The sequence below is a fragment of the Lissotriton vulgaris genome, chromosome 4_1 (assembly GCF_964263255.1).
Source record: "Lissotriton vulgaris chromosome 4_1, aLisVul1.2, whole genome shotgun sequence".
Classification (NCBI taxonomy): Eukaryota; Metazoa; Chordata; class Amphibia; order Caudata; family Salamandridae; genus Lissotriton; species Lissotriton vulgaris.
The window spans coordinates 1358592844-1358606195 of NC_141691.1; the positions used below are offsets into that span (position 1 = coordinate 1358592844).

Consider the following 13352-nt stretch of genomic DNA (forward strand, 5'->3'; position numbering starts at 1 on the left):
GCTTTTTCAGACTGCTGCAGCTGGCACGGGCGGCCGCCGTTAATGGAGGGACTGCTATGTATTCTATGCACAGATATGAATTCAGCAGCCCACATGCCTCGAACTGCAAATGCTACTTACCAGTATGCATCTGTTCTTGGCATGTAGGGCTGCTGACATTCATATCGCCCACCCTCCTCCCCGGCGCCTGTAGCAGCTGCAGTATTTATTCATATACACACATATGCTCATAGCATGGTCATCACTCACTTTCTTCACTCCATCTCTGCCAATGGCTAAAAACAATCTGGGGATGGAGGCGATGCCCATGCGCACTGTAGTCCAGGGGAGGAGCCACCTATCTCGTGATACTTCGAAGACTCTTCCAGGACAACAATGTGCAATCATCCGGACCCAACACTAGGTGGCGGACTATGCACAGATATGAATGTCAGCAGCCCTACATGCCAAGAACAGATGCATACTGGTAAGTAGCATTTGCATTACAACTCCTGATGATGCTTGGGATTGGCTGTAAAGTCTGGAGGGACTGTTGCGCAGACTGGGCAGAAGTGGTGGGAAGCCGGCGCATCAGAACGACATAGTGAATCCGATGACCAACAGCTGCGACTCAACTCCAACTGGGGCAGAAAACTTGCTTTAAATGCATTATCAGTTTTCCACAAGTCTTGCATTTGGCTGCCGTCGAAGTAGGTGGCGAAGGGTCTCCACATGAAGATGCATCATTTCGGTAACAAATATATTTTTCAACTTTATGGGGGGTGGATGGAGGGTCACTTGGAACCAGCTTGGGGTGTGACAGGTGCTCTGCAAAGTTTAAAGGGCAGGCAGTTCAAAGCCTGCCATGCAGGGAGGCAGGAATGGGTGGTTTGAAGGTTCAGTTGATGTTTTTGTTGAGTTTCTGTTACAACAGTATTTTTGTGGCAGGCTGCCCCTGGCACACAGTCTGATCACTCAGTGTGGACTCTTGTCCCTACCTCTGATCCATCCCACTGCTAGATACATGCTAACACTGCCCGATACTCACAAACTCTTATGACCTCTACTGTAACTACACCAACCATCGAGTAACACTCCTGGAATGTCAGTGGACTAGAAGACAAAATTAAACAAGGGGTAGTGCTACAATACATTAAGTAACACTCCTCTAAGGTAGTTCTCTCCAAGAAATACATCTTAAAAGTATACATATCATTCACTGAATCGGCGGGGACACACCGGTTCTAGAGGAATGAGCTTTCTGGTGCACAACACGTTGCCACTCATCATACAGCACACTTGGCCTGGACATGGAAGATCTTTGTGATCTCTAATGTGGGAGGGCAAGTTTATTAACATTATTTCCATCTTCGTCCCTCCATGATTGCATGATACTGCGTTCTTTGACCTGAGTCCGCTTCTTCTCCACCTGCCAAACAGCATATTGCTGATGGGCAGACATTTTTACATGGCACTTTGCGAGGAGAGCGACTGCTGACCCCCCAGGCAGACAAGGTACCTGTGTCGCCCGCTGGATGACTTCCTGCCGGCTCTCAGCCTCATGGATACATAACGCTCCCACAATCCAACCACACAACACGACATTCCATTGAGGGGCACATGGTAGTCTTTCCTGCATTGATTGATATCTTCACTCTGGCTCATCAACTCCCCTACTTCTGTGAGGTTTGCCACTTGGCAAGGAGCATCATTTATCATTCCCCATTATAGGTGCTGTACGGCCTCCAAAACCGACTGGATCACCGAGGAATAGTACGCAATCCCTGGTACCTCAACATACCCAATATCCGAGAACGCCTTCAAGAGACCAAGAACACTACTTCACAGAACACTAATCCTCTGCAGACTCTGCACGGACCCTATGGGAGGCATATAAGGCAGTGAATAAGGTACTGGGCCTTTCGCTGATGGACATACAAAGGATAAAAGAGCTCAATTAGAGACACTCAAGCGTGAGATTTATGAGCTGGAATTTAAGCTTACTGGTCAAGAGCAAGAGGGCATTCAGCACACTTTAAACCTAAAGCAAAAGTATTATAGAGATACCGCATCTGATGCCGTCAAGCCTAGTCATTGAGCAACTCAACAAAGCCTCTGTGAGGTGGACAGTGGTGAGAGACAGGTAGTGATGGACACTTTCTCTGCTTACTACATCCAATTATACTTCCCAGCCCCTACCCCCACGGTGGAGGAATCTCATAAATTATTGGCAAACATACAGCTCACACGCCTATCACACACAGATGGGGTATTCCTGGAAGAGAAGCTCACAGAAGATGAAATAGTGTAGGCAATCCGTGGCTTATCTTCTGGCAAAGCTGTGCGCCTTAATGGACTGCCCATTGAACTGTACAAACTCCCGGCTCATAAACAATTGTCCCTTACCTACTGAGAATGTTCAAGAAAAGTCGAAACTTGGGATCAGAGGTTGACCAGTATTGTGGTGATACATAAAGACCGTAAACCACCTGAGGAATGCGCCTCCAATAAGCCAATTTTGCTGTTGAATGCCAAAGTTAAAATATTGGCTAAGGTGTTGGCCTCCCGACTGATCGAGATGATCACGACACCCATTCATCTCGACTAATCAGGCTTTACACTCATAACTTGCTGCGTCTCCACAGTGTCTTGGGTCAGACCGATGGGCTTCAGGAGGACGCCCTTAAGATCTTGCTTGATGCCAGAATGGCATTGGACACGATCGAGTAACCCTGCGTGCTTGAGGTGTCGACCAGGATGGGTTTCAGCCTGCGATTTGTGAAGTGGATAAGGCTCCTCTTCACTGATCCCTTAGCCCAAGTGAACAGAAGTGTATCTCAGATATTTTGTCTCCAACGCAAGACCAAGCAGGGCTGCCCGCTTTCACCCTTAATTTTTGCTCTCATCCTGGAGCTGCTTGCAGGCTGGATCAGGCGTAACCCCTTGGTTCAAGGGCTGCAATAGAATGGCGACTGGAAAGATAAAATATTGCTCTACGCAGACGATATTCTGCTTCACGTATCAAACCCGGTCTTTACACTCAACAGAATTATGCAAATACTTACCAAGTTTGACCAATATTCAGGCTATGCCATCAACTGGAGGAAGTCCCTTATATGCATCCTCCACAGGGACATACCAAGTTTTCCCTGAGACTGTGAGGTGAGAATCATTGTGGGCGGGTTCTGATACTTTGGAACATACATCACTGTTGTGTAGCTCCTATAAACCTATATAAGATCTGCTCGTTTAAACAACATGTACTGTAGGATTGGAGTCAGACTGATTCTGGACACTCCTAACGGATATGTCAGCCTGCATACCAGCTAGCTCACAGTGCCACTAGACATTCCTCTTACCAAGGAGAGAATAGTTCTTGGCAACCATCGAACATGACAACCCTGATCCCTCAGAATCGTGGAAACAGTGCCACTTTTCGCTCATTCACTCGTTCTCACTTTGTCTCAGAGAGATACACAGAATTAGCTGTGGGGACGTTTCTCAATAAGCATTTATTGAACCAGCGTCATTCTAGTGTAAAATAGGTGTGCTGAAACAATCATTAGACAGTAACAGATTCAAATGATAATAAGCACTGAAAGAGTAAAAGGATGGTAGATGTCTACCATCGTACTAAAACAATGAAGAAAGGCAAGTATATAAAATACATGACAGTAAAATGTATACTCCTATGATGCGTCCATAACTAGATGTACCTGAATGTACCTAGCATGTATTTGGGTGTAAAACCAAGAATCCCTCTAAGATAAAGCCAACCCCATTACCAAAGTGAGAGACTGTGGGACCCCGTCTTGGTCTCGGATGTCAGACCACTGCGTGCTGGAGTGTCTGCGTGCAGGAGCCTCAGCATCTCGTGCCAGTGTGTCTGCATGGAAGTCCTTTTCTCCTGTAACTATAAGTCAGAGATGGTGTATATATACCCAAAGTGGTACCCCCTGGGGATATACCTTGCTGTGTAATGTTGGACAAGGATGACGGAATAAATTACCCTTATGCATAGTTATTATGCAGGAGATGGTGGGCCTACTGTCCAGCTGTGATTTCATTCCAGGAATCCTCATGCATAATGAATGAGGCTTAAGCTTGTCGATGAAAACTCCATGTCATCTTTGGAGATTACTGTAACTAGGTAAAAGGTCAGTATTAAGAACCGTTATGCAGTGCAGTGGTAGGGAGAATATAGGTGAAGGGTTAGGTGACTACCTGAGCCTATATTGGGGTACCTATATGGAACATAACATCACTACTGACCCTAACATGTTGTATAATAATAATCTGCTACCATCACTTGTGTGCCTTTGGCGCGATGTCCAATGTTGAAGGTCCCTACACCTGTCATTACACACTTGTCATACACACTTCTTAAAATGATGGCCTTGCCTCGTTTTCTGTATGCGTTGCACAGAACATCCTACCCAGTGCCGGCCTCTTACTTGAAAGCAATAGAAAGTGAAACTCGTACACTGCTTTGGGATGGAGCCCCCAAGTATAGCCATTAGAAAACTGATGAGGGGTTGGTATGATGGCGGCATTACCCTGCGGGATATCCAGAAATATTATTGGGTTGCAGGTAACCGCCGTTAATCACTGGGTTTACCTCCTCACAGTCGAACATGTGTTCTGCATGGGCAGGCTCATTATGCAACTGGGGAGACTATCTCAGGGCTCAATACGGTAGGTCGTGCCACACAGCTTTTAGAAGTCCAATGGCATTGACACTCACCCTTCATGCACTTGGCTGGCAGGACAAGATAACTCAGACTACCTCCCTGTGGGACACAGGGGGATTAGGCACACTAGGGACGCGGCCTGGATTTGTTAAGTGGGACCTCATTGGGCACTCCAGAGTGGGGAATCTCTGGGCACAAAGAGGAGTCATCCCTTTTGTTGAACTGGAAAACGAGTTCTATCTAGCACTCACTGAAACTTATAGCTTTTTAAAGATACAGCATGCATTACAGAAGGCACTGCTGACAGGATCAGTAATCCCTGAATTGTCCCCACTAGAGGACAGGCTCCCCACTAAAGGACACTCCCATGCCTCGTAAAGCAATCTCCCTCACATATCAAAAAATAATCAGCAACTCACCAGATACCTAATAAACTTATGTAAACAATGGGAGTGTGATTCGGAGGGACTTGAGGATGGCAAGTGTCCTGAGGCCCCGGCATTCCTGAGAGAAGTGGGTATACTGTCCAGATTCTGTCTAGTGCATCTAAAAATACGACATCGATCCTATTATGCATGCACTACTATGGTACAAATTGGCAGGGCACTGGATGCACAATGTCGCAGGAAGTGAGGCCAAGTATGTAAAATGTTCCACATTATATGGAGCTACCTTGTGATACAACAATATTTGGAATCTGTGGTCAATTACATGAATAATCTTTTTGGGAGCGACATGGGCGCTTCTGCAAACTGCTACCTCCTAAATGTCTAAATATGCAATGGATCTAAATCGCATGGAACAGACTTGGATGACACTGGGACTGATGGTAGCCAAACAAATTATTGCTCATCTGTGGGGGGCAGAGCAAGCACCACTGGGGGACTGGAAACGGGATATGGATTAGTGCATGCTGGCTGAGAAAGTGGTGTATCAGGGGAGGGGCAGCCCCAAAAAATGGGCGACGATATGGGGAAAGTGGAATGACCATAGAGGAACTTCCTGTACATCTTTTGTTGGTGCCGATGTATTGCTTGCTACCCACCCTATCCCAAATGATATCATTAGAGAAGTGGGGCATGTAGGGAGAGGGAATACAGAGGCGGTCATTGGCTTTTTTTTAACTTGTACTACACGCATCTGGACTATTTTTGACAATGCCAATTCTGTGTTGTTAAGATCGTAAAATGAAACGTAATTTTTCTTTCTTGGACCTATTTCTTCTGTCTGAGTTACCTATCTCTTAATTACCTGACGTGGACCGTACGAATCGTATCGTCATACCCCGGTCCGGCATGTTTACGATTCGTACGGCGAGGGCTCCGGATATGATTCGTACAGACGTTTTTTTTCCCAGGATCGGAATCGAACCCCTTGTGTGCCTAAGGTCTTGCATGAATGCAAACATTTAACTTTCAGAATCCAAAAAGACTGATTTACATATTCACAAATAATGTAATTATGGTGGAAATGTCCCATTCATAATGGCATGTGAATGGTTGGGTAGTTGGGTATTTCATGGATGGGTATTCTGCAGGTGTAAGAGAAAACCCACTAACACATGGGTTTGTGGGTTTTCATATACCCAAAGCAGGTAGTATTAAACAACTGAAACGATTGCAAATTTGTTTCTGGCATAGGTAGGTGTAACATGTGACACAAGTGAGTTTGGAAGAATGTATTTCTCTAAAGAAAAATATTAGTGGAGGGAATAAAGTTAAATGTACAACCGCATATTAGGTAACAATTGCGCAGGTGGCCTTTTTCTAAATGGTGGAAACTCTGCAAGGTTACATTTTTCACAAGTGAGTACTGGAAATCTATTACAGTTTTTGACTCCCAAGATTGTTGGAAATGTGCTTCAAGCGTAGAGCTCCAGGAGTTAATTTACAACTTTTCTGAGATGTCTTTTGTGAATCAAACCCATAAAACCTTGGCAAATGCAATGTTTCCCCTTCAATGATCAAGGCTACCATTTTGTTATTTAGGGAAGCGAGTGCACAACCCTTCCCACTTCTCAATCTTGGCTCCTTTTACAAAACCAAGCAGAATTAAATGAAACATCTATTTAAAGTTCTAAATCAACTTATTTGGAAGAGCTTTCCCCAAGAAAATGAGCGCTCTATCGAGGGCTTAACCTGCTAGAAAGTTCATATTGAGAACATCAAAATAATGCCATCAATGACACAATAAAACAGAAGTATGTTCACTAATAGGGTGTAGTTTCAAAATATCGAGATCACAGAATAGGTGAGTAGCCAAAATAACGAAATTAAAATATCAACATACAGTAATATCGATGTTTTCATTTCGATGGTACAGAATATCGATGTGCAACAATATCGATGGACAGAATATCGACTTTAAGGTAAGTAATATCGATGGTTTTAATATCGAAGTTAGTAATATCGATATCATATATATTGATGTTACTAACATCTAAATTTTGTTTAGTGTTATGTATTTTATTATGTATTTCTATATGTTTGTTAAACATGTTTTTTAATGTATGTTTAGAAATTAGTAATTTTGTTTACATTTTGCGTTTTAGTATCAGAGCAGGTTGTGGGTTTATAAGGGAATAGGGTGGGAAGTAATTTAATTAATGATGATGTTTTTTTAATATTATTGATGAATAATTAATTGGTAATTAATTGGTAATTAATTATTATTAATTAGTTAATTAAATTAATTAGAGTTAATGTATTAATATTTTTTATTTTTGTTATTGTCAATTAATAATTATTTGGTAATTAATTATTATTAAGTGATTAAATGATAATTACATTTTTTAGGTCATTTATTTATGTGTAGTGGGTTGTGTGTTTATAGGGGAATAGGGTGTGAAATAATTAAATCAAATTAATTAAAGCAATTGTATTTATTTATTGGTATTTATTATTAATTTTTTTAATTATTTTATAATATTAATTATGAATAATTTATTAATAAATATTGTTTATTCTTATTGCAAATTAATTCCTTGTTAATTAATCATTAATTGGTCAATATTAATTAATTGGTAATTAATATTTGTCAATTCGTTAATTTATAATTACATTAATTTGTTAATATTAATTGTTCTTAATTGATATTTAGATTAATTGTGTTTTTTTGTATGTGTTGTGTGTTGTGTGTTGAAGGGGGAGTAGTGTGGTAAGTAATTTTTTTTTATTTAAGTAAATATTAATTATAAATATTTGGTATTTAGTAATATATTTTTGTAAATAAAATATTAGATCTTTTTTCGTATAAAAAAATATGTAATTGATAAGTATGTTAATATAACCCCTACGCTATCCTGTGCTTTCCCTACTATTGCACCCTTTGGAGTGGGAATAGTAATTTTTACCCCTACGCTATCCAACGCTTTCCCTACTGTTGCACCCTCTGGAGTTGGAATAGTCATTTTTAAGCCTATGCTATCCAACGCTTTCCCTACTGTTGCACTCACTGGAATGGGAATAGTAATTTTTACCCCTATGCTATCCAACGCTTTCTCCACTGTTGCCCCCACTGGAGTGGGAATAGTAATTTTTACCCCTACGCTATCCAACACTTTTCTTACTGATGCAATATATGGAGTAAGTATATATATTAATTTATATGTCGTTTTTAATTTATTTTAAATGTATATGTATTAGTTATTATTTTTTAAATATGTTTTAATGTTTATATCTAAAAAAAATTATTATATGTATTTTTTAAATTATTTTCACATTATTATTAATACATTTAAAAAAACGATATTTTTTACTTCAATATTTTTGTACTACGATATTTTTTTGTCGATATTTTTGTACTTAACTTTATGTAGATACAACTTCGATATTTTTGATGTCGATATTTTTGCTTTGATATTTTTGTATGTCTATATTTTGTCTTTCGATATTATGTCATACATCCCACAGAATAGGGTGACCATAATATCAGAGGACCAACATATCGACTGCTAAGTATTTTTTCTATACCCATCGCCACAAATACATAACCTAACGATATATATATTATCTCTAAGGTACAAAGATGTGGAGTTAAGTATAGTAAGTCTATACCTTCCTCTGTGCACTTATCGATATTTTGGTCCTTGATATTTTAGTTACAATACTGTGTAACCTCGATATTCCCTACTCCAGCTCCTAAATAGATATGAACAAGAAGACTGCTATGTGGACACAAAGGATTTGATAAGTGGAAATGCTTTGAAAAACTATTTGTTGAGAAACAGACGGTGGATTACCAAAAATCTTTGAAGCCTTTGTAAAATGGATCTCTTACGAAATACATGTTGGCTGACGAGAATAGAAAATTAATGATATCTAAAGATGGAAAAGAACTGAAAACAAAATGTGAATGGATCATGCCATAAAGAATACACTTTTAACTTTAAGTAACTTTAGTAAGTAACTTTTTTTTTGCTTTTAGATTCAACTACCACAAAAATAAATAAGCAAATTTCAAAAAATTGATTCATTACTCTATTGACTTATTTATTTAAAGTGTCTCTTAAACACAACCATGAACTAGCTTTCATATGCACAATATTTGTGCTTCTATTTCTAAAAGTTAATTTCATGAGTTATGGCAAAGGCATTGTGTTGATGTTGTGCTGCATTTTAGCATTTCACACTAAAGACTTTTCTCCATGAGTTCTACATTTAGTTAAAATGTAGCTAAGGATGTTTTCAATCTATAATCACTGACATTCGTACATTAATCTACTATTGCACAACTGTGCATGGATATTGCAAACAGGTATATTATATCATCTACTTTATTTATTTTTCAGATGCACATGTTATTTACACAAATAGATCCTGATTCACAAAGGGCCTCTGCACTTGGGGCGTAGACCCACAGTTGTGGGAAAGACTCCATAGTCGAGCAGAATCTTCGCAATGATAACCACTGTGGGGCCTCTGCCACAAGTGCTGAGGCCCTTTGTGAATCAGGACCACAAAGTCCAACAAGGATATCAATGTCTTGTTTTGATTGTCAGGTCTTTTCTCTGCAACATGATGTTTTTCTTAAAAATGCAGTATTCTACCTGCACCTTTGTCATTTGTGTGTATAATGACAAGAAATGGCAGTCTATTGTAAGAATGTATATTTTGTTTTTTGTAAAACATTTTTAACATTACAGTTCATCAAACTATGGTCAGTTTGCTCTGGCATCTCAAATATGTTTCCACTCAAAGTTATGTCACAGTCTATTTACATGGACAGTATTGTTCTTACATGAAAAAAATACATAGTAATGTGAATCTAACCTTGCAAAAATGTAGTGGTTAACAGTTAACCACTACATTTGCATGAACCAAACGTATCAGCTATTGAATACCTATTAATTGTCTCCATGGTCCTTATATTGTTTCTAGTTTATTCAGGCATTTCCCTATTCATGTATACTGCTTTTTTCCATGCCCGGCACCACTGCATGTTGGAGCATCACTAAGCAATTACAGGCAAATTGTTGCCTCCCCATAGTCTGGCAGTGTGCCACCTGGCAATTGCCAGTCCTACATCCATCAGGAGTTTTGTGTGTCTAGTTGGATCTTGTTCTCACCACTTTTCCAGCAGCACCCCCATGGAATCCCTGGGCACAGGCATCTTGACCTTATTGTGAATGTGGAGTGGATCACAGCCGCCGCTATTCAAAGTGTCCAAGCGAGAGAGGCAGGCAGCGCGATCTGGACGATGTTGGGTTGGCCGCGTTGAGGAGCAGTAGACACTACAGTTACAGTACATACCAGGAACATTTCTGCTATCTGCCTTGGAGGACTGTATCCAGCCAGAGCCACGTGCTACTCTTTTGATCTATTGCCAGGCGCATTCGCCCTAATTGCCTCCATCATCCCTCGGCCCCTGATGTAAGTGGAACTACGATAAGGGCCGCTTTGGACTACGCTAGACAGAGTGGGAAATTCCTTCCAGCCTGGACTGAGACTCTGCAGGCTGATCCTTCGATAAGCAGAGACCTGACATCCCGTGCGGGTGCCATCCTCGACGCAGAGACGGGGTCCTTCAGTCAGAACCATCAGGTTCAAAACACTGTTTGTGATTTATGTTTAATATACGAATGACGGTCACCTGACGAAGGCCTCAGGCCGAAACGCGCGTAGTTCCACTCAACCGCATTGCCTTCATCAATTTACCAACAACTGAATATTTTCGTATATCACGGGGTTTAATGTATATATGTGATTGTGTTTATGTAAATTTTTCTATTCTCACTTATTAATGTTTTTTTGACAACCAGGGATTACACAAAGTTAAATTCTTAAAATGTAAAAAATGAATCAAAAAAGTAAATGAACTGTGTATAAAAGATACAAATAACAAACAAAATATACTAAAAACAAATAATATATAATAAACTAAAGGATTTTTGTATAAATTTTCGTTTCAGCACACATTTATTTGATTGCTCTAAAGGGTCTATTATTGTGTTTAGATTCTATTTTAGGGAGTATCAATCCCTTTAGAGTTTAGCTACGCTGCTTTTCTCTACATAGTTTACCTTCCCTACGAGTAGCTAACTGTTCACATTGTAGGGGCCCCTTCTTTCTCATAGAATCTTAGTAGATGTAGACATTGATTATTTTTCACTTTTTTGTTATATCCACAGAGACCGTTGAAAAATACCTCTCTGACCACATCTCCTTCTGCACATTTCACTTTAAGTTCTCCCAAACGTCATGAGTTGTGGCTGTGAAGAGTATACTTTATGAAAAATCTTATACTGGACTAATCTAAATCCCTAGCATATTGTAACTTCCCTCGGGGATAGCAAGACTTCATTCCAAACTGTTTCATCGATTTGGCCCACATCCTCAACCCATCTGGACCTTAATATGTCTATAGAACTTGGCATATTATAGGATTTTATATAGTTTTCTTCTTCAATTGTCATCTAGAATGTATTTCTCCTTTAATATTTTTTTATGTTCGCCTGTAGGGCATTCACATGTTTAAATATTTAAAAAAAAACAAAATGTTGATATGGTGACTTGTGCTGCAGATACTGAACCTGCAAGAGAACAAGGTGTACCAGTTCCAAGTGGCTGCTGCTAACGTGGCTGGAGTTGGTGTGGCATCCGAGCCGAGCAAACCCTTCACATGTGAAGAATGGACCATTGGTGTTCCAGGTGAGGATATCTTTAAGCCACCATCTGTTTGGCTGCTGAGAAAGCTTAGTGGACTATGCCTGTGTAATGCTTTATGTTGCAAACATCTCAATCCCATCTTTCTGTTGTGGCATAATGATAATCACTGAATTGGTGGATGATGACATGCATTACTGAGCATACCAAGAGACAGCCCTTTCTGTGGGCTGAGCTACATGTATGACTGATGTCGGAAGGGATAACCTTTCATTATTTAAATTAAGCAGAATAAAATGCTACCTTTATACTCACAATTGGATGCCAGGAAAAATGTATGGATGCGAACATAGTAAGAGATGTGGAATCCATTATCATTCAAATATAAAATAGTAGTGAAATCGTTAAACACTGCTCCAGAAAAGTACACTTGTTGGCTCATAAAGCTCAGTCTGTTTGATACTCATTCCCCATTTTTGCCAAAATGTGTGTTGTTGCTAGAGTTACACACCCTACATCTTGATTTATATGAGTTGTTTAATGAGCACAGGATACAATTGTTTACAATATTCTGTTGATTCAATTTAGATTTGCCAAGAAATAGTTGTAGTTTCAGTGTAGCCTTTTCAGTGCAAATCGTCTCATGATGCAGAAGCAAGTCCCCACCTCAAGCAGATATTCGGAGATTTTTTGAGACACAAAAGGGTGATTGTTGGGTATGGTTTCCACATTTTTAGTTTCTGAGAACATGGTGACAAATCTCTTGCAGAAATTGTTATATTTATTAGATCATTCAGAGCCATATCTAAATACATAAATACTCTGTATCAAATGGAAAACAATTGTTTTGCCCATCCCATTGTAAATTAAAAGCATTGAAAACACTGGCCTGTGGTATACCCAGTTGTTGCGGCATGTGTTAGGTTAAACGTGCTGATCGAACTCCTCTTTTTCCCTCTGTGTTGCAGTATTGCTGTCGGGACAAGGGTAGTCATGGAATCCAAGCATTGAATTAAATGTATTAAATACCAGAGATGCACTAGACACATTTTAGGGCCTTGGTCATAATTATATTATCCGTTGCTAACAAAGGCCTGCAAAATGTCCCATCCGATGTTCATCTTTATGCCTAACTCACCTGTGGATACTGGACAAGACTTGCATGCATTTCCTAGTTATTGTCGGACACCAATCATTTGCCACCTTCATGGCACCCAATAAGTTGTGAAGGGGGACTAATTTGATGTTCTTTTGCATGCTTCTCCTTTTAGGACCACCACATGACCTCTCACCCACTGAGGTCAGGAAGAACTCACTGGTTTTGTTATGGAAGTCTCCCATTTATGCTGGTCGCACACCAGTGACAGGCTTTTACGTTGATTTAAAAGAGGAAAATGCACCGGAGGAGGGCTGGAGAGCTGTCAACGAGAAGGCAACTGCAAACAAATATATGAAGGTAAGCAAAATATTTCAAAACACTTGGAACTCCAATCATACTTCTAACTATCAATATAGGTGTTCATATAGCGGCCGATTCACAAAGGTATTTAAGAGTATTGTATTAATTTGCCATCAATAT

General features: G+C 40.0%; 1 protein-coding gene across 5 annotated transcripts in view; it reads left to right on the top strand.

Moving 5' to 3' along the window:
• The window catches only part of MYOM1 (myomesin 1), a 736755-nt gene that overhangs the window by 378217 nt on the left and 345186 nt on the right, over positions 1-13352 (top strand). For all 5 annotated transcript variants that reach the window (XM_086965593.1, XM_086965594.1, XM_086965595.1 and 2 more), the window contains 2 exons: positions 11692-11818; positions 13045-13229. In XM_086965593.1, coding sequence (XP_086821719.1) covers positions 11692-11818; positions 13045-13229 — 312 coding nt within the window. The remainder of the gene's footprint in view (positions 1-11691; positions 11819-13044; positions 13230-13352) is intronic.